The sequence below is a fragment of the Pinus tabuliformis genome, chromosome 2_1 (assembly GCF_031772625.1).
Source record: "Pinus tabuliformis cultivar Carrire ecotype Pingquan chromosome 2_1, CPIR1, whole genome shotgun sequence".
NCBI classification, from domain to species: Eukaryota; Viridiplantae; Streptophyta; class Pinopsida; order Pinales; family Pinaceae; genus Pinus; species Pinus tabuliformis.
The window spans coordinates 694151408-694177031 of NC_142299.1; the positions used below are offsets into that span (position 1 = coordinate 694151408).

Consider the following 25624-nt stretch of genomic DNA (forward strand, 5'->3'; position numbering starts at 1 on the left):
AACGCTTCACCTGTAGGGTGCCATATGGTTCTCTAGTGGACTTAGGACCTAGTTAAGTTGACCATCCCATGATGAAAACCACCTGCCAATCACACATAATGTCCAGTGTTGCATCTTCACCATTAGGTACAGTTAATCATTAGTGCATCTAAGTGAACCAAGCTTGTTAATCAAGGGAAAATTGAGACTTCATATGGGTCTTCTCTTCCAAATTTGGGGCTTTGATCACGTAATAGTGTTACCTCCCTAGGTAGGAGTAGCTAATAAATGATCCTATTAAGTGTTCCCAACCCCTAAGGGGAAAGACATGTCTCTGGTACATCCTTCAATCAATAGGTGGCATGCGAATAGTGATGAAACAAATGAGGATGAAGGGATCTTAGGGCCAAATTCCATGGGTACAAGGATGGCCATAATGAGGAAGTCCACATATTGGGTGTATAGATGTGAGGAGGGAGCAATTGTGGTTGCATGAGTTACCCCAACCTTCGTTTTTCCGCCCCTTTATTTTCCTTTTGCGTTTTCTTAATTTTTTCTTTGTATCACTACTCAAAGCTCTAGGACAAGAGAGCATGTTATTTACCCCCTTAAAGGTGGGGTAGTTCACCACCCTCCAGGGGTTGGGACGTGCATGGATTCCTTTGATGATGTGATGGGGCAATCAGTGGCTCTAGGAACCAGGGTGATGGCCATAATAATAAGGGGTAGAGCTCATGCTTGGCTTTTTCCCACGTGCTATTATTAAATGCCTCGGCCATCTTTTACATTTTATGATTTTCCATTTCTTTTGTTTCTTCCTTATGGCCATAATATGCTTTTAACTTTCTTTTAACTGCATCAACCTTTGGGGCAATGTTTCCAGGCCCGATCCAAATATGTGGATTGTTGGAAATGTAACTAGTTTCGGTCTTCATAATTGTTGTTGTACTCATTTGAATATGTATATCTTATGTAACAAACAAAAGAAGAAAGAAAAGCTATTATTTTAAAGCATGGATTGTATGCTGCTTATTGGTGGTCTTCTAGGTAAAAGCATGTTCTTCATGCTTCTAGGGTTTGTTAGGTCATAAAATTTATTGTTACGAGTCAAGAGAGTCCACATAATGTTTATAAGACCCTTCTAGGCGAGATGTAACTTGAAAACGAATTTATTTTGAGTCTAGAAGGTCCATGCTTCTAGGGTTTGTTAGGTCATAAGATTTATTGTCACGAGTCAAGAGAGTCAACATCATGTTTATAAGACCCTTCCGGGCAAGATGTAACTTGAAAAAGAATTTATTTTGAGTCTAGAAGGTCTTGGAAACCTCCAAAGTACAAGTCGGCCTAAAGGAGGGAATTCAACCCCTTGGAAAGGGTTATAAATAGAAGCATATTTGACCTCATTTGACAGACTCACGCACAAGTTCGATCTATCAAGACGAAGTTTGATCTAAAGCTGGGAGAGGCAAGAAAGGGAGAGCGAAGGTCTAGAAGGCAAGGAGAATCCAAGAAGGAAGAAAGTCTATTTTGGGGCTCACTTATGAAATCTAAGGTTTCTGTAGCTTTAATGAAGGCCAAAATTATAGGTTCGAATTGCAAAAGATCAAGTTGCAGTATTGAGGAGCTAGAAGAGCGAATACTCTATTTTGTCCTCGTTGACTTTGGGAAGATCTGAATTGCTCAAAGGAGGATCCCTTGAAGAACTGTCTTGTGCTTGAATTAGGGTTTTTGCAGCATCTACAGGGCTAAAGTTGCAGGATCAAAGCTGTGGTCAAAGTCGAAGCTAAAAGCCAGTTGATGCAGGTTTGAGCCTTGTTGATCTGATCCTATTGGAAGGCCTTCTTCAACCTACATACATATGCCTGCCTATCATACTCTTCAAACCCTTCTGACTGCTTAATGTAAACCTCTTCCTTGATCTCTCCATTAAGGAATCTTATTTTCACATCCATCTGATGGACCTTCCAACCCAATCTCGGATGCGAGTGAAATGAAAGCTGAAATAGAAGTGTACAGAGGAACAAGAGCAAAAGTCTCCTCACAATATACTCCCTCTTTCTAGGAGAAACCCCTTGCTACAATTCTGGTCTTGTATTTCTTAATGTTTCCATCTTCAACGTGCTTTATCTTGTAAATCCACTTGGAACTCACAATTGATTTACCTTTTGAATGAGGCACCACATCCTACACTTCATTCTTCATGATGGAAGAATAATCTTCTACCATGGCATCTCGCGATAGCTATTGGTCTGTAGCCTCCTAACAACTAGAAGGTTTAGAACCTATGAGATCATAAACAAGTGCCAAGTAACTAGAATTCCTCTATAGTTTTGCTCTACCTTAATGTTTTCCTAGGAGCCTCCATCCCTTTCACACTCTATCATGCTCTAGTAAACTCTGGAAGTCCAGTAACAATCTCATGTAGCACCTTAAGTGCACCGCGGTGCAAATGTGCCATCGTTTGTGCCATAGCTTGCACAGATCTATATACTAGTATGAATCAGTGCCTAAGTTGAATCGACTTGAAGTCTGTAAGGCTTTCCTTTTCTAATCCCAATCACCCTTATTGAACTGATGTTGGAACCTTTAGGATGGATGATTTTCCCATCCATAAAGGTTACCACATAACCATTCTCTTCCAACACTGGGACTGAAATCAAGTAGTTCGTCAAGTCGGGAACATACAAGACATTCTTCACATACATCTTCTTTCCAGGCTCTCTCTCAAATTCCATTGTGCCAATTCCAATAACATTTTACCTAGCATCATCACCAAGCTCTATCTCAAGGTCTAAGTCTTTATGGGTTAAGCTTGAGAAGAATTATTTCAGCCCAATTATTTGACATGCAACTCCACTTTTGATGTACCACACTCTTGTGGTTACCAGACTAGAAAGACAAGTTTACAATGAAAATTCCTTTTCAACTCCTTTTCAAGGTTCTCTAAGAAGCCCTGAATCTCTACTGAAGTTGCCATGCAAGAATTCTCATTGTCCTTCTCCTTCTTGTTAAGACATTGGCTTGCATAATGTCCTACTTTTCGACATGCAAAACATTTTATCTTGCTCATGTCCTTCTTTTCCCTTTCAGAACTGCCCCACTACTGGAGCCTTTCTTAGTTTTTCCTTTCCCTTTTCTTGCCAGTGCAAGATTCTCTTCTCCCTCAGTCTGCTTTTTATGGTCCTTATTCTAAGATCCTTCCCAAGTCTCCTCTTGGGTAGAGTCATCCCATAGCCTTTCATGTGGAAGCTTCTCCCGTCCCACCATGCATTTGACAAATATATTCCATTGTTTGTTAAATCCATTCAAGGCTATATATACCAATTCTTTGTCGAGAACTGTATCCCCTATAGCTACAAGCTCATCTCTAACCTTGTTCTCTCCAGAGGACATCTTGATACTATGAAGATTATCTCTCAATGCCGTCTTCCTGTTCTAGTTATCTGTTAAAATTGGCAACTTGGGCCAAACTCCATGTGGGTCATCTTATTTATGGCAGCTGATATTTTTCTTAGATCCCTCTCATTGAGAGGTGTAGGATTGATCTAAAGATCATCCGATTCTGATAAGTATTCATGGAGTTATGAATTTATTTGCGTTATAAGACAATTCGTCAAGGTCGGCTAGCAACCAAATAAACCCCACATCTGATCAACGTTTTAGTATAAATAGAGGTGGCCTTCAAGTCATTTCAAGACACTTGGGATCTCTTCCTCTCTCTACTTGCCTTTGGGTTTTAGTAGGAGGAGATATCCTAAGGAATAACGTTGCCCTGATTCAGAGGAGAGAGAGTCGGAAAAGCCAAAACTGCCGGAAAAGCCAGAACTGTCAGAAATGCCGGAAAAGCTGGAACTGCTAGAAAAGCTGGAAAAACCGGAACTGCTGGAAAAGCCGAAACCGTTGGAAAAGCCGGAGAATCCGGAATTGCCGGAACTGCTGGAAAATCCGATACTACCGGAAAAGCCGGAACTGTCGGGAAAGCCAGAAATGCCGGAACTGCCAGAAAAGCTGGAATTGCCGGAAAATCCGGACTGTCGGAAAAGATGGAACTACCAAAAAAGCCGGAAAAGCCAGAACTGCTGGAAAAGCCGAAACCGCCAGAAAAGCTGGCACTGTCGGAAAAGCCAGGATTGCCGGAAATGCTGGAACTACCGGAAAAGCTGGAACTGTTGGAAAAGTTGGAATTGTCGGAAAAGCCAGAACTGCCAGAAAAGTTGGAAAAGCTAGAACTGCTGGAAAAGCTGGAATTGCTAGAAAATCCGGAAAAGCCGGAATTGTTGGAAAAGCCGGAACTGTCGGGACGGTCGAGACTGTAGGAATTGCTGGGAACAACCAGAATTGCTGGAACTGCCGGGAACAATCAGAACTGCCAGAACTACCGAAACCGCTGGAGCATCTGTATCCGAAGGAGAGCAGCGTGCAAGGGACAGCTAACTAAGATTGGGACAGTTGTATGGTACTTAGCAGCAAATACACCAAGCATGCAATGTTACAGCTAGCATGTAAGGGACAACTAGCATGCAACGACACACATGCTAAGGACAACAAGCATGCTAGGGACAACAAGCAAGCAAGGGACAACAAGCAAGCAAGGTGCAGCCAACACATAGGTCAGGATGGCAACATGGTGCAACGATGGCACATAATGTAGTATAGTGATGGGTATAGTCATGATTAATGAAGTGTGATGAGATGCAACATAGTGATGATGGGTGCAGCATGGTGCAACGTGGTGAGGTGCAGCATGATGACGAAATGCAACACAACGATAGGTGAAGGAGTCACCTTGGAGAATCAGTTGAAGCAACATGTCCTCAACTGATCTCATGTATCATCTTCTTAGAAATGATCTATGCTCTTATCTAGATAAGTCAAACTGTTGATTTCTGTTGTAAACGTACTTTCTCTCTCTCTGCTGAACTATTGAAGACCATATAAGAAGAATTGATCAAGGGTTTCCCCACATTGGTGTTTTTTCCTGGCTAGCGCCACATCTTGTGTCCTCTTGTCTTGGCTTGTCTTTTGCGATTTATCATTTATGTTTATGTTCTATCTGTAGTTTACTTTAATGCTGATGTGATTGCTAATCTGGAAAAGGTATTGAGCTAACTGTGAAAATTGAAATAAATTTCTCTAAGCATAGAACATACCTAAAATTAACATGGTATCAGAGCTGAGGTGAAGACAATGCCCAAGCAAGAGTGAAAGAGCAATCACTGAAGATAGTTGGGAAAGGACAAAAGGATCAGTGGATTCCTCATCCCTCTTCAAATTCACCGAGGGTGAAGTCGAAGCAGAGAATATTATCAGAATGGTGCAACAGAAGTTTCTGATGGCCTACTTAAAGATCACTTCGTTGGGATGCCCGGATCTAAGGGTGGAAGGAAAGGCAGATGCCTTGGTTGCAATAAGTTCGGCCATTATGTGAAGGAGTGTTCGAATGGCAGAGACACATCTCTTGATGAAGATAACAATCATTCCAGGGACATCTTCAATGATCAAAGGAATGACAGGTAATGCAGGTCATCAAGGAAATGGCCGACTCTTAAAAAAAAAGCAAGGAACCCCAGGCATGAAGAATCAAATGGTTTTTTTGATAAGATAAAGAAGCATTATCTTGTATTGGCCCTCTCCTTTAGATTCTTTGGGAATCTGGCTTATTGATTGTAGTGCTTCAAGGCACTTCATCGGATAGTAGGGTGCACTCTCTAATTTGGTAGAGATGAAAACAATCGTGGGATTATACTTGGAGCCGATGCCACCTATCCTGGAAAGGGTGTAGGGAATGTTACCCCTCAATTGAATGAGGGTAACTCGATTCATTTACAAAATCTCTTTTATGTACCTGATCGCAAGAACCTGGTGTCCATTTCGGTAATGGAAGTCAAAGGTTACAGGATGGCACTCATTGATGGAAAGGTACATGTTTGCAAATAGAATTTTCAAAGATGTTTTTGAGTTCAGGGTTGTATCAAGTTGTAGGAAGTCCACTGGGGACCATGTCCATTGACACATAGCACCGGAGGTCTGTGAGTCAGATGGTGACAAGGATGCTTGAATTCAAAAAGAGCATGAAAGTACATGTCTGAGATGTACCGTAGGAAAATCTTACAAGGGGACCATTCCCCTAATGTAGCCAGTCCACAGGTTTGGAACAACTCGAGGGGTTTGAGATTCATGATCCGAAATCTCACGTATGCAGGTGGAAGAAAGCCCTCTATGGCTTGAAGCAAATTTCCCTGGGCATAGTATGAGAGGATCGATAGCTATTAGATGAAGCTGAGATCCACTAAGAGGGAAGCCGATCCAAACCATTGTTTGTAGGTAGTGGATGTTAGATCTCTCATACCAACACCTTCTAAGGACAACCTATTTCAAATAGGTGCAGACCCTCTCACTTGCAGAAGTAAGAGGGAGTTGGATTCCGGATGTGGAATGGTAAACTGCAAGCCCTTGACTACCTCAAGGATCTTAACTTTCAGAAGTTATATGGTGATGATGCCAGACCAGATTTGGGAAATGCCTCTGAGTTTCATAAACTCATCCGTGTTGATGTTCTTGGTGAACTTCCATCCAGACATACATTTTGCAGTTAGCATGATGATTTCAAGCGTCATATTTGGTTGAGCTTCACTGGATTGGTGCCAAGAATCTTCTGAGATATCTTCGGGGCACAATCTCTCATGGATTGAGATACACTGCTGGAAATTTGAAACTGCATGATTATTCGAACGCTGACTGGGTAGGCAGTGTGGAGGATCACTAGAGCACTTCTTAGTGTTGGTTCTCTTTGGATTCTGCTTCGACATCATGGATGAGCAAGAAGCAGAAGTCGGTTGCTATAAGCACCGCCGAGACCGAATACATAGTTACGAGTATGATCTCATGTGAAGCTGCATGGTTGCAAAAGCTCTTAAGTGAGATGTTTGTACACATGATGAATACCACTGTGATTCTCTATGACAACCAGAAGGGGTATTCAATTATTGAGGAATCTCGTATTTGATGATTGGTCCAATAGATAGACATCAGATACTGCCTTATCTGCGATATGGTAAGTCAATGAGTGAGGAGGCTCCATCGCATTGAGACTGATGTACAGGTCACAGACATTTTGTCAAAGCCCCGAGGAAAGGTCAAATCTGTGACTTTTTCGAATGACTTCGAGTCGTTGAGAGACCTTCTTATAAGGTTCTTGCATGTTGCATGCATTGAGCTCTGGGAGCTCTGGGGGCTTGGGGTACTTACTGGAGCAACATACAACCACAGGGCGACTCACTCTCCCCCGGTGGTGCGCTATGAACAGGATGATTAGTTCTTCTGTGGGTCGGGATGATTAGTTCTCCTGTGGGCCAGGATGATTTGTTCTCCGTGGCGACTATGGAACAGGATGATTAGTTCTCCTGTGGGCTAGGATGATTTATTCTCCATGGCGATTGTGGGACAAGATGATTAGTTCTCCTGTGGGCCAAGATGATTAGTTCTTCGTGGCATCCTTTGACAGGATGATTCGTTCTCTTGTGGACAGGATGATTATTTCTCCTGTCGAGGCATCCTACCCATGCAGTCTGGGACTCATGGGAAGTACCTCTCATCTGATCAATGAGAAGGGAAATGAGGATAGGGACCATAGTAGTACTATCGATGGACGCATCGCTGTATCTACCGTAGTCCCTATGCTAGGATGACTGCCATTGATCTGGGATCAATGAAACTGATCTGGGATCAGTGTGAGTGGTTTGAGACACTCTCTTGTGACATTGATCTGGGAAAAATGAAACTAATCTGGGATCAGTATGAGTGGTTTGAGACACTCTGTTGTGATATTGATCTGGGATCAATAAAATTGACTTCGGGTCAGTAAGAGTGACGTGACACACTCTCTTTAGATGAAACTGACTTCGGGTCAGTAGAGAATGGTATGAGACATTCTCGATCAATTCTTCTTCTTCATGGTTCAGCAGAGCAAAGCAGAGCTCAGCAGATCAAAGCAAAGCAGAGTAGAGCTTAGCAGAGCAAAGCTCAACAGATCAGAGCAGAGCAAAGCAGTGCAGGGAACTGATGGCAGAGATAGTACAACCGGACATATAGATCAACGAATGGAGTTCTCCCTGGTTGAGAGGGAGTGTTAAAATTGGCAACTAGGGCCAAACTCCATGATGGTCATCTTATTTATGGCAGCTGATATTTTTCTTGGATCCCACTCATCGAGAGGTGTAGGATTCATCTAAAGATCATCCGATTCCGATAAGTATTCATGGAGTTATGAATTTATTTGCATTATAAGACAATTCGTCAAGGTTGGCCAACAACCAAATAAACCGCACATGTGCTCAACGTTTAATATAAATAGAGGTGGCCTTCAAGTCATTTCAAGACACTTGGGATCTCTTCCTCTCTCTACTTGTCTTTGGGTTTTAGTAGGAGGAGAGATTCTAAGGAATAACGTTGCCCTGATCTAGAGGACAGAAAGTTGAAACTGCCAGAAAAGCCGAAAATGCTGGAAAAGCTGGAAATGTCGGAAAAGCCGGAATTGCCAGAAAAACCGGTAAACCTGGAACTGCCAGAACTGCTGGAAAGGCTGGTAATATCGGAAAATCCGGAACTGCCGGGAAAGCTGGAAATGCTAGAAAAGTTGGAACTACTAGAAAAACCGGAACTGCTAGAAAAGCCAGAAAAGACGGAACTGCCAGAAAAGCAGGAAATGCTGGAACTGCTAGAAAAGCCAGAAAAGCCGAAACTGCCGGAACGACCGAGACTGCTGGAATTGCCGGGAACAACCGGAACTGTCGGGAACAACCGAAACTGCCAGAAATGCCGGGAACTGCCGAAACAGTCGGAGTATCAGTCTCCGAAGGAGAGCAGCATGCAAGTGACAACTAACTAACATTGGGACAACTGTATGGTACTTAGCAGCAAATACACCAAGCATGCAATGTTATAGCTAGCATGCAAAGGACAATTAGCATGCAACAACAAGCATGCTAAGGACAACAAGCATGCAAGGGACAATTAGCATGCAACAACAAGCATGCTAAGGACAACAAGCATGCTAGGGACAACAAGCAAGGAAGGGACAACAAGCAAGCAAGGTGCAACCAACACATAGGTCAGGATGGCAACATGGTGCAACGATAGCACATAATGCAGTATAGTGATGGGTATAGTCATGATTAATGAAGCGTGATGAGATGCAACATAGTGATGATGGGTGCAGCATGGTGCAGTGCGGTGAGGTGCAGCATGATGAAGAAATGCAGCGCAATGATAGGTGAAGGAGTCACCTTGGAGAATCAGTTGAAGCAACATGTCTTCAACTGATCTCATGTATCATCTTCTTAGAGATGATCTATGCTCTTATCTAGATAAGTCAAAGTGTTGACTTCTATTGTAAACATACTCTCTCTCTCTCTCTCTCTCTACTGAACTATTGAAGAACATATAAGAAGAATTGATCAAGGGTTTCCCCACATTGGGGTTTTTCCCTGGCTAGCGCCACATCTTGTGTCCTCTTGTCTTGGCTTGTCTTCTGCGATTTATGTTTATGTTCCATTTGAAGTTTACTTTAATGCTAATGTGATTGCTAATCTGGAAAAGATATTGAGCTAATTGTGAAAATTGAAATAAATTGCTCTAAGCATAGAACATACCTAAAATTAACATTATCACTTTGATAAAGTTTGGGCAGTGTCCCACATGTCTTTAGTTGTTTTCTTTTTATCCAAGTGTGGGATTAGATGATCTTTGACACCATCTAAAAGAATTCTCTGGGTTTTGCCTTCTCTCACCTCTTGAATGTCCAAAGTATTAGATCTGATTTATGGGGAATCACTGTTGGAAATACTGAGGGGGGGGTGAATCAATATTTCTTAGCAATTAGCACTTTTAAATCTTTTCAGAGCACTAGTTAATCTTCAATTATTGTTAATGTTTATGCAATAATAATAGTAAATAAAAGAACACAATAGGCACAAAAATTTTAGGTGGAAAACCCCCTTCGGGTCAAAAATCACCGAACGCTTTTGTAACAAATTCTTTAATCTTCAACCCCAACTGAAATGAAAATCACAACTTCCTAGAATTCTAGAAAAGCATTCTTCTCTAGCTCGCACTGGAAGGATGCCCCAATGCCCTGGTTTCTTTAGTAATCAACTAAATGGATGCCCCAACACCCTAGCAAGCCACTACTCACCCTACCACCTTGAAGTGTTCACAGGCCCCAACCTGTAGGCGACTTCATACACCTACCTAGCACCTCCCTGCCACCCTATAATGACTGAAATAAGACAAGACTGTGGATTCCCAAACCAGGGACAACAATCCACAATACAATAAGATGTACAATGATTTTCGTGTACTTGACCAAATACCCAATCACTCTATAACCTGCAACCCAACGATGACATCATCCCAACTATGACTCCTACACCTCCCAACACTGCCTCTTCGACTCTAGGCAGAATGACTCTTTTAAAATCTTTACAATGATGACTCTTGGCCTTAACAATACTTCACGATATCTAGATGGCTGTCATGTCTTCAAGGATGTCCTGCTGCAATGCTTCCTTTGATTTGATACTTCTGCTCTTGAATTCTTGCTTGATGTTGTACTTGAATCTTCTTCTACCTGCATGCAAAATTTGCTTGGTGAAACCAATCTCAAAACAAAACAAAATACCCTTCAACTTACCTCTACCTGCAAAACACATGTAAGTGCATAATAATGAATACTTACAAATTAAAATTACAATGCGTACCTGAAGTGTGCTTGTCACTTTTGTTGTTGACCTGTTGCACTAGTAGAAAAAGACTCCCACTCTTGATATAGGCTTGGACTCTATGCAAGACTATATCCAAAACTGACCTAAAGATATATACAATAAAAACTGATGACAGACCCTAGACTTGTGATGGACCAAGCTCTAAGTACAACAACAGAGACCATTCTATCAACTATGAGAAGACAAGTAACATGAAATTACAACATCATATAGATTTAGCAAACTTGGTGTAGCATCAAATGTATAGTATCAAGAATAGGACATCCAAAATGTGGTATCAAAACTAACTGTGACATATAGAGACATAGAGATATCACTGCGACCTTGTATATACTTACGTTGTCCTGCAAAAACATATGTAAGAGATGATATTCAAAATTCAAATGTAAAAACTAATCATACATACCTTGTTCTAGGAGACTTAGCCTTGACTATTGATGTGTGGTCCTTACTGCAGTGATCCTTGAATGCATGCTTTTTCTTGCCTTCTAGGAGCTCGATAAATTTGTTGTATATATATAATTTCAGATCTCCAGGGTCTGAAATTTCGTCCTATGGTAGCCCTCTGAGTCCTCTTTCCAACCCCACAAGTTTGATCAAAATTAGATTCGTCAACAAAGCGTTATGCCCAATCTCCCACGATGACTTGATTATAGATTGGTTCAGTAGAGCGAATTTGTATGAAGTACCACTTGTCACTGTTGCGACCTTTGGCCTTGAAAACTATACCCAACAAACTACAATTTGTCCCCTTTCTGTCACTTACGACATTTGGATCCAGTGCTCAGAGAGAAAGTTCTGGTGATTTTCCCAACATCGCCCGTTTGACATGGAATTCGAGAGCCTACAAAAACCTTAACTTCCTCAAACCATATCTCTAAAAATATAACGAACCAAGATCTGAAATTCGGTCACAAGATTCATCAAGATTTCGACTCAAATGGGTTTTAATTCCAGCTTCTAAAGCTTCACAGAAAACAAGTTATAGTGAAAATGCCATGATGACCTGTTTGAAGCCACAAAATCCCTACTAGAGGAGGATATGAGGGTCACTATTTATATGAATGTCTTGAGTTGAGAGGGTCCTCAACAAGTGAACGTTAAGTGAATGATTTGAGTTGGAGGGTCTTTTGTTGTTGCTTGGAATCGTGCTACTTGTCCAATTGCCTGCATCACATCTGGCTGGGAGGTTGTCACATATAGGAGACTACCAATCATGGATCTATACAACCTTTGGTCCACATCCATTGACGAATCTTCTTGTAACTTGTTACCATGGGGGTAAGGATAGGCTTACATACTTCCATCTTGAATTTCTTGAGCATTTCCTTGATGTACTTGATTTGATATATGAATATTCGTTTATCCTGCTGAGATATCTCGATAATCGTTAGATTGTCTTGATCCACTTTCACATAGGGTTTGCTTATCAGTGCTTCCTTTCTTGAATCTATAATACTTCAACTATTCTTCTCCACCTGAACATGTAATGAAACTGCCATCTTGTTCAAACTACCTGTCTGTCAATCATAGACTTGTGTCATATATTGCTGCATAGACTCCTCATCTTCAAATTTCTTGTGTGATATACTGCTGCATAGACTCCTCATCTTTAAATTTCTAGGAGTCGATGAGCTAAATTGTTCAGAATAGTGTGTCATTTAATGGGTCGTCTTGACTTGAGTCATTAACCGAAGCAACTGTTGATCCCTCATAATCCGTTACGAATCGTGAAAGCATAACTATTGGGACCTTATTGCCTTCTTGCTTTTCCTGCTCATCATGTACTTGTTCATCCTGTGCCTGTTTTCCTTTCCATACCTTCTTATTCTTGTCGTCAACCTTTTCATTCATGGTTGATTCCATCTTATACTTGCAATTACGAGTTATGTGTCCATAGTTATGACATTTGTAACACTCGATGTTATTCATAGAAGATTCTGTTTGGTTTCTATCTTGTGATCCTACAAATTTGCTTCTAGGGTTTTTCCGATAATAGTTGTACTTGTTTGGAACTTCACAATCCCTAGGCATATGTCCAAAATTGTTACATTTGTAATGTTTGACATCATCTCTCAAATGATCAAATTTGTTGATATTATGCTGAGTTCTGGAATATCCATTTTTGAAGGATCTCCTAGAATTATATACATTCCAAACATACACGCGACATTCTACAACTCTATGTCCAAACCTTCCACATGAATAACAATGACCATAAAAGATGGGTTGGTACCTGGGAGGAAATCTTCTTTTAGGAATTGTCTTCCAAGGTTCTTCGTGCGAGTCTTGATCTCTTGATTTAGCTGAGAGATCTATTTGCTTCGTAGATTTTGCATATTCATCTTCTTTAATTGTCATAGAAGGACTCGACTTGTTTTCGAATTTTTCTTTGTAACCAAGATCAGTCTTATCGCTGTACAATCGTTGGTTGCTGATGAGTTCGTCCAAAGTCTTTGAACTATTGGTGTAGTTTTGAAAAGTTTTTCCATTTTTTACTTCCTTTCGTAGAGCAACTATTTCAGCTTCCAATGCTTCTCTTTCCTTGTTGTTTTCCTTTAATTCTTTCCTGAGAGATTCTTCAATTCACTTGTATTCTTCAACCTTGATTTTAAGGTTGAGGCCCTGTTCTCTTTCTGTCTTCAATTCGTCTTCAAAAGTGTTGACATGCTTCTTCTCGGCTTTGAGCTTTTTGATAACCCTAATCACTTCATTTTGAAATTCAACCTCAATCATTTCTTCTTCTTCGTCTCCTTCTTCGTCAGTTGCCTCTTGCTTATTGTGCTTCGCCATAAACAATACTCTTCTGTTGAATTCTTCTTCATTATCATTGTCTTCTTCGGATGAGGAACTATCTTCTTTGGTGAATAAACTTTTCTTAAACCATTTCTTCTTGCCTTGCTTGTTGAACTTCCTAGGACCTTTCTTTCCATTCGTAACAACCTCATTTTTGTGAGGATATTTGGCTGCAAAATGTCCAACATCACCACAATCAAAACATATTAATGGAAGTTTACATTTGAATTTTACCGTACCTGTTCTCATTTTCTGTGTGAAGTAGGCAAATTCTTTATCTGAGAATTCTTCTTCATCTTCTTCCTTTTCCTCATCCTTACAATTGCAAGTTTTTGCTTTCAGAGTCTGCTTGTCCTTACTATTCTTCTTGGATGCGGCAAATGTTGTTTCTAAGTGAGATGTGTCATCCTCTTCTTAAATCCTTATTTCATATGCCATAATAATTCCATGCAATTCATCTATGTTGAGATTGGTCATATTCAATCTATCTTCCAAGACAGATACCTTAGGGTTAAATCTTGCTGGCAAGGTTCTGAGGTTCTTTCAGACAACAATTTTCATTTGAACATGTTCTCCCAAACCTTCCGATGTATTTGTTGTTTCATCAACACACTGAAAGTATGCACAATATCTTCATATTCCCTCATTTTGAGTTGCTCAAATTTTGCCTTGAAAATTTGAAGCTTTGCTTCTTTCACCTTTGAGTCACCTGCATATATATTTTCAAGTTTGCCCCATACCTCTTTAGTAGTTTTGCAAGTCAATACCTTAAGATAAACAGATTCGATAAGCCCACTAATAATAAGATCTTTAGCTTTTGCATTATATACCATATTTTACTTACATTGTTCATCTTGGGTCAGTGTGAAGCATTTGTCAACGATTTCCCATACTTCGTATCCTTGCGCCAGCAAATGAACTTGCATTCTTCCACTCCAAAGTGCATAGTTATTTCCATTGAACAAAGGAACTCTATTCTTAGTATACTCCATGATTTCCTTCCAGTTGTTAGACTGCTATTGAAGGAACCAAGCTCTGATACCAATTATTGGAAATACTGAGAGGGGTGGTGAATCAGTAATCCTTAGCAATTAACACTTTTAAATCTTTTCAGAGCATTAGTTAATCTTCAATTATTATTGATGTTTATGCACTAATAATAGTAAATAAAAGAACATAGTAGGCACAGGGATTTTAGGTGGAAAACCCCCTCCAGGTCAAAAACCACTGAATGTTTTTCTAATAAATTCTTTAATCTTCAATCCCAACTGAAATGAAAGCAACAACTTCCTAGAATTCTAGAAAAACATTCTTCTCCAGCTCCCATTGGAAGGACGCCCCAACTTCCGAGTTTCTTCAATAATCAACTGAATGGATGCCCCAACACCATAGCGAGCCATAACTCACCCTAGCACCACTCTACCACCCTGAAGTTTTCACAGGCCCCAACCTATAGGCGACTTCATACACCTACCTAGCACCTTCCTGCCACCCTATAATCACTGAAATTAGACAATATTGTGGTTTCCCAAACCAGGGACAACAATCCACAATACAGTAAGATGTACAATGATTTTCGTGTACTTGATCAAATACCCAATCACTTTATGATCTGCAACCCAACCATGACATCATCCCAATAGTGACAACTCTACCTCCCAACACTGCCTCTTTGACTCTAGGCAAAATGACTCTTTCACAAATGACTCTTTTACAAATGACTCTTTTACAACTTTACAATGATGACTCTTGGCCTTAACGATACTTCATGATATCTAGATGGTTGTCATGTCTTCAAGGATGTCCCGCTGCAATGCTTCCTTTGATTTGATACTTTTGCTCTTGAATTCTTGCTTAATGTTGTACTTGAATTATCTTCTACCTGCATGCAAAATTTGCCAAGCGAAACCAATCCCAAAACAAAACAAAATACCCTTCAACTTACCTCTGCCTACAAAACACATGTAAGTGCATAATAATGAATAAATGCAAATTAAAATTACATATTGTACCTGAAGTGTCCCTGTCACTTTTGTTGTTGACTTGTTGCAGCAATAGACAAAGACTCCCACTCTTGATATAGGCATGGACCAAGGTTGCGAGGGAGCGCCCCCCTCCCCCCTTGATCAGCGCCCAATCCACGCTGTGGTCAGGAGTGTGCTTCCTAACAAAAAAAATTGCTCCCTGTTTTCTTCTAATTCAACTTAGGGACTCCGAGAGCGATTTTTCCAACCCAAGAGCAGTTGGGGAGTGATCACTCCCGACCACTCCCGGGTTGGAAAAATCGCTCCCGTTCAGCGGAAAGCAATGCCCGCGCAGCGAGTGAGAGGCGACAACGGCGTGGAGAAATGGAATGGGAGGGGAGGGAAGAAAGGGAGGAATGGGAGGGGGGGAATAAATAAACCCTTTCGCTCTCATTATTCATTTCATTTCTAAGTGTGAGAGAGTGAGAGAGAGCAAGAGAGAATTTGGAGCAAGGAGAGGAGCTTGGAGGAGTGTGAGGAGCTTGCAAGGGGAGATTGGAGGCCAAAGAGGTAGGATCTACACTCTAATCTAGCATTTTTTTTTTCTTTTGTTATGTTCATTGCTAAATAAATAAATAATTTTTTTTTCTATTTCCCATTCCCATTCCCATTCCATTTTTTTGCAAATTCAAATCTTCAAATTTCAAACATCATGGTTATATTTCTTGGCATTTCCTTCTTCTTGGTTGCTTTCTTGGTTATTACGGTGTTGGGGAGTAAAAAAAGGAGGGATGAGCATGAAGAAGGAGATGAAGAAGTGGGTTATAGTGGATTTGATGAAAACCCCGGAGAGGAGTACCTTGGTGAGGAGGAGTTGGAGGAGAGTGAACATGATTCAGCTCAAAAAACTAAACAAGACTTAACCCCATTGTGGAAATATGTTACTAGGCCTGAAGCATGGGAAGGGGGTGGAACCACTAAATTTGATTGCCCCCATTGCAACAATAATTACACAGTTTCATACCCCCGCACCAGAAAGCACCTCTATGGGAAAAGGCCATGGGATGGAGATAAACAAATAGGAATCAAAACTTGTACAGGTGTGTCAACAACAGAGAGAGTCAAATACGTAAGAGAAGAGGGGGAAGCCCAATACAAATCTAAAAGATCAAAGGGTTTCTTTAAACCCAGCTCACAATCACATGCACAAAGAACTCCTTCAACATCATCCTATGGCAGTGGATATGGAGGCACAAGGTCACCAAACATCTCTTTAATGCATAGAACCATATCAGATTTCCTTGATGAAGGGTGTAGGAATGATGTAGATTCAAAATTTTATCGATTTCTCTATGCATGTGGGATACCATTCAATGTTCTTTGATCACCTTATTGGCATGAAATGGTTTCTGCCATAAATGATGCCCCTAAAGGATACAAGAGCCCTGGGTGTGACATGGCTAGAATCGTGGGACTTGATCATGAAAAAGCAAAAATATCACATTCTTTGAGTAGAATGACAAATTCATGGACTGAGCATGGGGTGTCCATTGTATCTGATGGATGGACAAATGTAAAAGGCAAGCCATTGATAAGTGTTCTTGCTGTGTCTGTTAGTGGCGCCATCTTTCTTTCAGCATATGATTACTCAGACAAGTTCAAGACTGACATCAACATTACAGAACCATTACTTGAAACAATTGAACATATTGGGCCATACAATGTCATCCAAGTCATCACTGAGAACGCTGCTAATTGTAAGGCAGTGGGAGGAATTATTGAGGATAAATACCCCAACATATTTTGGTTTGGGTGTTTGGTTCACACAAAGAACCTATTGATGCATGATATTATTAAGAACAAAAACCAACAATACAAATGGATTGGTGATTTGTACAAGAGAGGCAAAAAATGATAAAATTTATTACAAATCATAGCAATACCCATGGGCTTTTCCATAGTCACTCAAGATTGGAGCTGTTGAAGATTGCGAAGATTAGATTTGCTAGCTATTACCTCACCTTCTGACGCCTTTTGAAGGTAAGAGAGTCATTGGCTAGCATGGTATCAAGTCCACATTGGCAGGTATTAAAGGAAAGGGCTACAAATGCAGCTGATAGGCAAGGTTTTGAACAAGTGGAGGAGACCGCTCTTGATGGTCAGTTTTGGGCACGTGTGAGGCAAGTATTGGAATTCACCAAGCCCATTTATCACATGATTCGTTTTGCAGATACAGATAAACCAGTGATTGGGGAGGTGTATGAGCAAATGGATACCATGTTGGGGCAAATAAAAGATGTTGTTCAAAAAGATGATCCCAACTTGTATACATTGATTCACAATTGTGTGTGTACACGGTGGAATAAACTTAATGTTCCACTACATGCCTTGGCATATATCCTTATGCCAAAATACTACTCTCCAACTTGGTTGGGCCAACCTGCACTTGGGGGTGGGGTTAGGGTCAAACCCCATATGGATCCAGAGGTAGCTACAAGATATATGGAAGCATTAGACAAGTTGGTACCTGACAGGGAGGAATGTGCTAATCTGCATCTTGAATTAGGCGGATACTTCAGTTGCACTGGTTTGTTTGGTTCTTTGCATGCAATGGAAGATAGAGACATATTTGATGCTCTCACATGTTGGGAAGCATATGGCGGCATGGGACTTTTGCCAAAATTGGCAAAATGAGTTTTCTCATAGGTTGTAAATACTTCTTCTGCAGAGAGGTGTTGGAGCACCTACAGCTTCATACATAGTGTGAGTAGAAACAGACTCAATGAAAACCGAGTATAAAGCTTGGTTTATGTGCACTACAATTTGAGGTTGTTGAGTCATTACTGTGATCGGGCTTATGAGGATCCAACATATAAAATTTGGGACAACCACCCAGAGGACGATAATTTGGAGGATGGCACTATACATCTTGAAGAACTGGAAGCATAACTTATGAGAGAGGAGAGGAATATGAAGCAACAACCATGCCACCCCCACCATCCAGTAGCAGTGCTCGAGTTCCAAGTCTTGCTCCTTTGCTGTTGCCACGTCCATGTACATCCTCACATGGAGGGCATGTGCCTTCTAGTTCTGGTCTTGGGACTGTGTAGGAGGAGACTCCTAGAAGAGCACCACGACTTGCTCAGAAATTAGACATTATTCGTGGTGGCAAGAGGAAGATGTAGAGGATAGATTTACTTGTCTTTTCTAGTTTCTAGTAGTTTTTATAATTGTTGACTCTTTCATATTTATTATGATATTTTTTGTAAACAATATATGAAAATTTAAGTTTGAACTTTGAAGTTTGAAGCTGGCAATTATAACCAATGTTCCACCAAGACTTCGGTGTGGGGAGACGTGGGTGCAGGGAGATGCACAGGGGGGGACTTGTGGGAGTACCCTCAAATTTTAGGGAAATTTCGGGGGTGCGGGGAGACGTCGAGGTGTATATATATATAAAATTCAAGTTCATATTCATTGTTCATTGTTCAATAATGAAAGCATAAAAATATTAAATAGACAATTGAATCATTGATCCATCCTCATCATTCATTTTGATACATACATCATTCATATGACATACTCAAGTCTCATTATTGAATTATTCATACATACCATGAGATTCGATAAAAAAAAATAAAAATCAATAATGAAATATTCAAATACATTGATCCATATCATTCATCATTCAATGATTCATCATTCTACAATCTACATTGATTTAAAAATTAAATTCATCATTCATCATTCTAGAATCTAAATTGAAAGAAAAACATACTAGTATATTTTCAAAGTTTGAACACTAAATTTATATAACTCAAAGTTTGAACCTAGGTTTTAGACTTTTAGTTATTTAATATTTTTTTGTTCTATTTAGTTTTAATTAATTTTTTTAATTGTTTTGATTTTTGATTTTTTAATTTTTAATTTGGGTCTTATTAGACAAATTTAAAGGGGGACGCCCAGAAGCACCCTTTTTGAAGGGGGATGCCCAGACGCACCCTTTTTGGGGAGTCTAGACTCCCACACTGAAGGGGATGCCCAGACACACCCTTTTTGGGGAGTCTAGACTCCCACACTGGGGAAACACACTCCCTTGTGTCTCCTCGAGACTCCCCAAAAAGGGTGCATGGGGAAACACACCCCCAAGAGACTCCCCATCCCAGGTGTTAGGGGTGCAAGGGGTGTGTGCACCCGACCCTGGGGGACGCGTCCCCGTGGAACACTGATTATAACTCATTGGTAATGAATTATGAATATGATGCTTCGTGAAAGTTGAAAGTTTTTTCATTTCGTTTCATTTTATAACATTTCATTTCATGTTAGATATTATTTGTTGTAATGGTTACACTTAGCTTACAAGTACAACTTTGGTGATCAATGATGATAAATGTTATATATTGGATTTTGAAAGCTTGAAACTTTAATATTGATGAATCATAATTCACGAGACTCAATATGTTGTATGTTACTAACTTGTGGACGTGGTTGATGAATATTATAACTTCTAGATGATTGTTGTTATTTGATTCAATCTATGTTTTTTATGTCTAATTCATCATTCTACATTTTTTTGTTGACATATATGCATCAATATATATATATATATATATATATATATATATATATATATATATATATATTAAAAAACGCTCCAGGATTCGCTCCCAAACTGAGAGCTTCTGAAAATGTCACTCCCGCTCTCGTTTTCGCTCTCTCTCCCAAGTAACCTTGGCCTGGACTCTATGCAAGACTATATCCAAAACTGACCTAAAGATATATACAATAAAGATTGATGACAGACCCTAGACTTGTGATGGACCAAGTTCTAAATACAACAACAGAGACCATTCTATCAACTATGACAAGACAAGTAACATGAACTTACAACATCATATAGATTTAACAGACTTGGTGTAGCATCAAGAATATGTAGCATCAAATGTGTAGTATCCAGAATAGGACACCTGAAATGTGGTATCAAAACTAATTGTGACATATAGAGATAGAGATATAACCGAGACCCTATATATACTTACGTTGTCCTGCAAAAACATATGTCAGAGATGATACTCAAAATTCAAATGTAAACACTAATCATACATACCTTGCTGTAGGAGACTTACCCCTGACTGTTGATGTGTGGTCCTTACTGCAGTGATCCTTGAATGCATGTTTTTTCTTGCCTTCTAGTAGCTCGATATTGAATCTATTGTATCTATGTAATTTCAGATCTCTAGGGTCTAAAATTTCGTCCTGTGGTTGCCCTATGAGTCCTCTTTCCAACTCATAGGTCTGATGAAGATTGGATTCTTCAAGAAAGAGCTATGTCCAATGTCCCATGATGACTTGATTATAGACTGGTTCAGTAGAGAGAACTTGTGCAAAGTGCCATGTGTTACTGTTGCGACCTTTGCCCCTGAAAACGATACCCAACAAACTACAGTCCTTCCAGTTTCTGTCACTTCTTACGAAATTTGAATCCAATGCTCAGAGAGAAAGTTATGACAATTTTCCCAATGTCATCTGTTTGACATGGAATTCAGGAGCCTACAAAAATCCTAACTTCTTCAGATCATATCTCTGAAAATATAGCAAACCAAGATCTGAAATTCAGTCACGAGGTTTATCAAGATTTCGGCTCAAATGGGTTTTAATTTCATCTTTTGAAGTTTCGCAGAAATTTTTTTATAGCGAAAATGCCATGATGCCCTATTTGAAGCCACAAAATCCCTACTAGAGGAGGATATGAGGGTCACTATTTATATGAATGTCTTGAGTTGAGAGGGTCCTCGACAAGTGAACGTTGGAGGGATTTTATGAGGAAAAAAAAACCTTATTAATTATTGACTATTCAATGATCACAACCAATTATGAGTGCCATGGCACAACCCCATAGGGTTTTAGCCCACTAACTGGGATTACTAACTTCAAACACGAATATCTCTCAAATCATGAAGAATTACGTGTTGTGCCATATATCAATGGAAACATCTCAACAGGTAGAATCCATCTAGAAGATCCTTGACTCAGAATAGAGTAAGTTGTCAAGTCAAAATGTCCATGCAAGATCGGGGTAGCCCCGGGTGTTGCTTGGGTTGACATCAATGACAACCACTGATCAACAATCACCTCTGTACTGACATAACCCCATAATTTGTTCTCCTTGAGAACAGATGTGATCCAAACTTTCCATTCAGGGTTCCTCCAATTTATCCTCATATCTGACACTAGTTGCCATTGTAACCCTATTTGCTCTACTGAACAATAACCCTACTAATCTGAATACTTGTGTCAAGTGCTGATTTCTTTCGTAGAGTTTTAATGCTCCTAATACCATGTTAATTTCTTGAAGTTTCTGCAGCGGATTTAATTTTCATTAAGAGTTCACACATGCATGTACTTAAAAATTAAATACATAGAATTTTTAACCAGATTTGCAGCAGAAAATTTAACAGAACCACACACACAAAAATGACACAATATGTATTCTGAAAACCCCAAAGGGAAAAACCAGCAAGAGTGTTTTTTTATTCAGTCTGAGAGAGAGAAATCTGAAAATGTAGTTATAGAATAATAGGAGTTGAATTTGTTCTGTCCGAGAATGACAAGAACACATAAAAATTTTGCCTCAATTTCCATGCATAGACAACCTTGCATATCAGCCTTGATTTCTGTGCATAAAAACCCCAGAAAACACCTCAAATCTTCTACAAAATTCTTCTGTTAATTACAGCAATCTGCCCTTGATGTCTATGCCAAAACTTTGTGAAAAATGTCTAAGAAATAGTGCCAAAACATCGCCTAGTGTGCCAAGCTTCCTTGAATTCTGTGTTTGATTTTCTCTGCAGTTTTTCCTTGGAACCTGTACCACCAGCTCTCCTCTCCTCTCTTTTTAAATCCATGCCAATAGTCACCACCTCTTTAGTTCAGTCCACACAAGTGAACTCTCACTTGCTTCCAGTTAACTGATTTTTTTGGAGATAACTCCAGCCATTTTTTTCTTGGAATTAACTCCTTTCTCTCTCTTAACTGAACTGAACACTATGACGTGTCACTTAACTCCTTTTTTCTCTCTGTTAATTGAACTAAGCACTCTATGATGTGTTACTCAACTCCAAGATCTTTTTCTCTCATTAAATAATTATTAAAAATAATTATTCTCTCATGTCAGCATTAATAATTAACTGATATACTTTTTAATGAGAGCCACTATATTAAAATAATAAAGTTTGTGCTGATTAATAAAATAGGACGACTTCTATGTGTTATGACACTTAACCAACATAGAAGTACCTGTCCTCACTATAATTTTAAACCAGTAGTAATTTGACAATAACTCTAAACATGGGTCATTTACAGGATATTGAATAACAACAATTTATCAGGAGAGGTGCCATCACAATTGACCAATTGCATCAGCCTTACCACACTGTAAGAATTTTTCTCATTCAACCCCTATTTATAGTTCATTTTGTTATGAAATTTTTATTTAAATAAATTCGACCCCTATTTATAGTTCATTTCGTTATAATTTTTTTTTTAAAATAATTTTCATATATTTGCTTGTACTGATTTCAACTAAAGATGGCTCATTTGTTATACAGAAATCTCTCCAACAATGATTTCTCTGGAGATATTCCTACAATAAATAACTTTAGAAGGTTTACCTCAGCCAGGTGTAGATATAATTGAACCATTTCTTTCTAAATAGAATTCACCATTATTGCCTAATATTAGTGGCATTTTTCATTTGCCTAATGGGAATGATTATTCCCTCAGCTTTTTAGGAAATCCAGATCTCTGTGGAAATTGGCCTGGATCACATTGTCGGATATACTTCAAACAATCAAAAGGTGAAAACTGAAAAGAGAATTAAATTTTACAATGTTCTGTTTTGAGACATTCCTTTCAAGTTATCTTTATTTATAATTGTAACATTTTGATTGTGTATATTGACAGCTTCTATCTCAACACCAGCGATTGTTTGCATCTCATTGGGGTCAGTGATAGTATTTTGTGCCATCATGATAGTCTTCTGTGATGCATGATTGCACTCGATTGTGCAAATCAGTGTAAGCCATTTAGTAAAGGATCAGACCGAAAAATGGAAGGTATTTTGCTTCATTTCCTATTTCTTTAAATAATATTAGAGAATAAAAGTGTTTTTTCTACATCAATATCTATGTTTCTGGTTAATGATTTTTTTTTGTTAATCTCTTATGCAGATTGTCCAAAGTTAATAATATTCCAGAAGGACTTGACAGGATACACACATGAAGACATCATGAGAACCATGGAAAATTTGAATGAGAAATATATAATTGGGTTTGGCGCTATAAACGTAGTTTATAATTGTGTTTTGAGGAACCGTGTGGCAATTGCCATTAAGAGAATGCATACACGGTATCTAGAAAACTTGCATGCATTTGAAGCTGAGTTAAAGACTGCTGGAAGCATCAAGCATAGGAATCTTGTTAGTTTGCTGGGATACTCTCTTTCTCCACATGGAAACTTGTTGTTCTATGATTACATGGCTAATGGAAGTTTGTAGGATATCTTACATAGTAAGTAAACTGTATGGAAAAATTTGTCGAGAAATTTGTATGTAAAAGATTATGTAGGATAGCAAGAGATTCTAACCAGCCTTTCTTATATAGTTAATGTTTGGAAATGGTCTAATTGGAGAATCTAAACAATGCTTTTTCTATGTAGGATCTTCAAATAGGATAGACTGGAACACTCGTTTAAGGATTGCTCTTGGAGCTGCACAAGGTCGAACATATCTGCATCATGATTGTAACCCATATATTATTCATAGAAATGTAAAGACTTCCAACATCGTCTTAGATGAGATTTTTGAAGCACATTTGGCAGATTTTTGGCATTGCCAAGTGTATCCCCTCTATTGAAACCCACACCTCTACCAATGTAAGGGGTACCATTGGTTACATTGACCTGGAATATGCAAGGACATTGAAGCCTACTGAGAAATCTGATGTGTACAGTTATGGCATTGTTCTTTTGGAGCTGATAACAGGGAGGAAAGCTATGGATAACGACTCTAATTTGCTTAAATTGGTAAGACAATACGATTTCTATTATATGGACCTACTTTAATTGTAAATCTCTTTTTGTGAATTGTAGATTTTGTTTGTCTAGAGGTACTGCATGGACCAAGAAAAGAAAAAACTAATGTATGTTTAACTGACATGGGCATTTGAATGCAGATACAATTTGAAGTAGATGAGAGAATCATGGACATTTATGGCCCAGAAATAGTGGCAACCTGCACAGATATTGCAGTGGTTAGAAAGGTCTTGGAGCTTGCATTATTTTGCTCAAGGGGGAAGCCTTCTAACCATCCAAAAATGAATGAAGTTGCAAAATTCTTACAGTCACTACCAACCCAGCAACAACTACATTAGATATCGTAGTTGGTAAAATTGACAAAACAACTACATGAGATATCTTAGTTGGTAAAATTGTTGTCAAGGTGGAGATTGTTGGGATGTGCCAAAAGTAACTGCCCTAGTGGTTCAACATGAATAGACTTAAGTTCACTACAGTGTTTCAGTTCCTACTTTGTAAATTAGACACATACCCTATTTTGTGAATATTATTCTTTGCATGTTGTAACTCATTGAGTCACAATGGCCTATTTCATTTCATATTCTACTCCATGCTATTTAGTTTATAACCTAGCAACTACTAGATTGTTGTTGTTATCTGATTCATTTCATTCTACTTCATGGTTTTCTATTGTACCTACTAGATGGTCGATGGTATTTAGTTTTGTTACTAAATGGTCAATGCTCTAATCTAGGCAGTGCTTGATGATAATAGTAACTGTGATAAAAGTTCTGTTAACGTTTCAAACTTTCAAGGTTTGGTGTTGAGGATTGAATAATTTTTGTTCTACCTTTTGTGAGGTTCTAAATATGGTTTCAGCTTCTCAACTTTAGGAGCTTGCTCTTTAAGAAGTACCACTACAACTTAAAAACATGCAATATTAACTTGAGGGAAATCAATATTCCAGAAAGGGAAGGTTCATAGCCAATGTTGTTGTGGATGTCTCTATTGGGAAGGTCTTTACAATGTTGG

The 25624-nt window shown here is 39.2% G+C and overlaps 2 protein-coding genes across 2 annotated transcripts in view; both read left to right on the plus strand.

Moving 5' to 3' along the window:
- LOC149202495 (uncharacterized) overlaps window positions 1–25257 on the plus strand; it is a 29141-nt gene extending 3884 nt beyond the window's left edge. The window contains exons 11-17 of the mRNA XM_089403178.1: window positions 22883–22954; window positions 23128–23199; window positions 23303–23376; window positions 23483–23634; window positions 23749–24087; window positions 24236–24601; window positions 24751–25257. Of these exons, the coding sequence (XP_089259304.1) occupies window positions 22883–22954; window positions 23128–23199; window positions 23303–23376; window positions 23483–23571 (307 nt within the window). The 3' untranslated portion in view covers window positions 23572–23634; window positions 23749–24087; window positions 24236–24601; window positions 24751–25257. The remainder of the gene's footprint in view (window positions 1–22882; window positions 22955–23127; window positions 23200–23302; window positions 23377–23482; window positions 23635–23748; window positions 24088–24235; window positions 24602–24750) is intronic.
- LOC149202496 (LRR receptor-like serine/threonine-protein kinase SIK1) lies at window positions 23628–24948 on the plus strand. Its single transcript, XM_089401607.1, has 5 exons — window positions 23628–23634; window positions 23749–24066; window positions 24236–24416; window positions 24529–24601; window positions 24751–24948. The coding sequence occupies exons 1-5, from the start codon at window positions 23628–23630 to the stop codon at window positions 24946–24948; spliced, it is 777 nt and encodes a 258-aa protein (XP_089257733.1).
- Window positions 25258–25624: the final 367 nt, after the last annotated feature.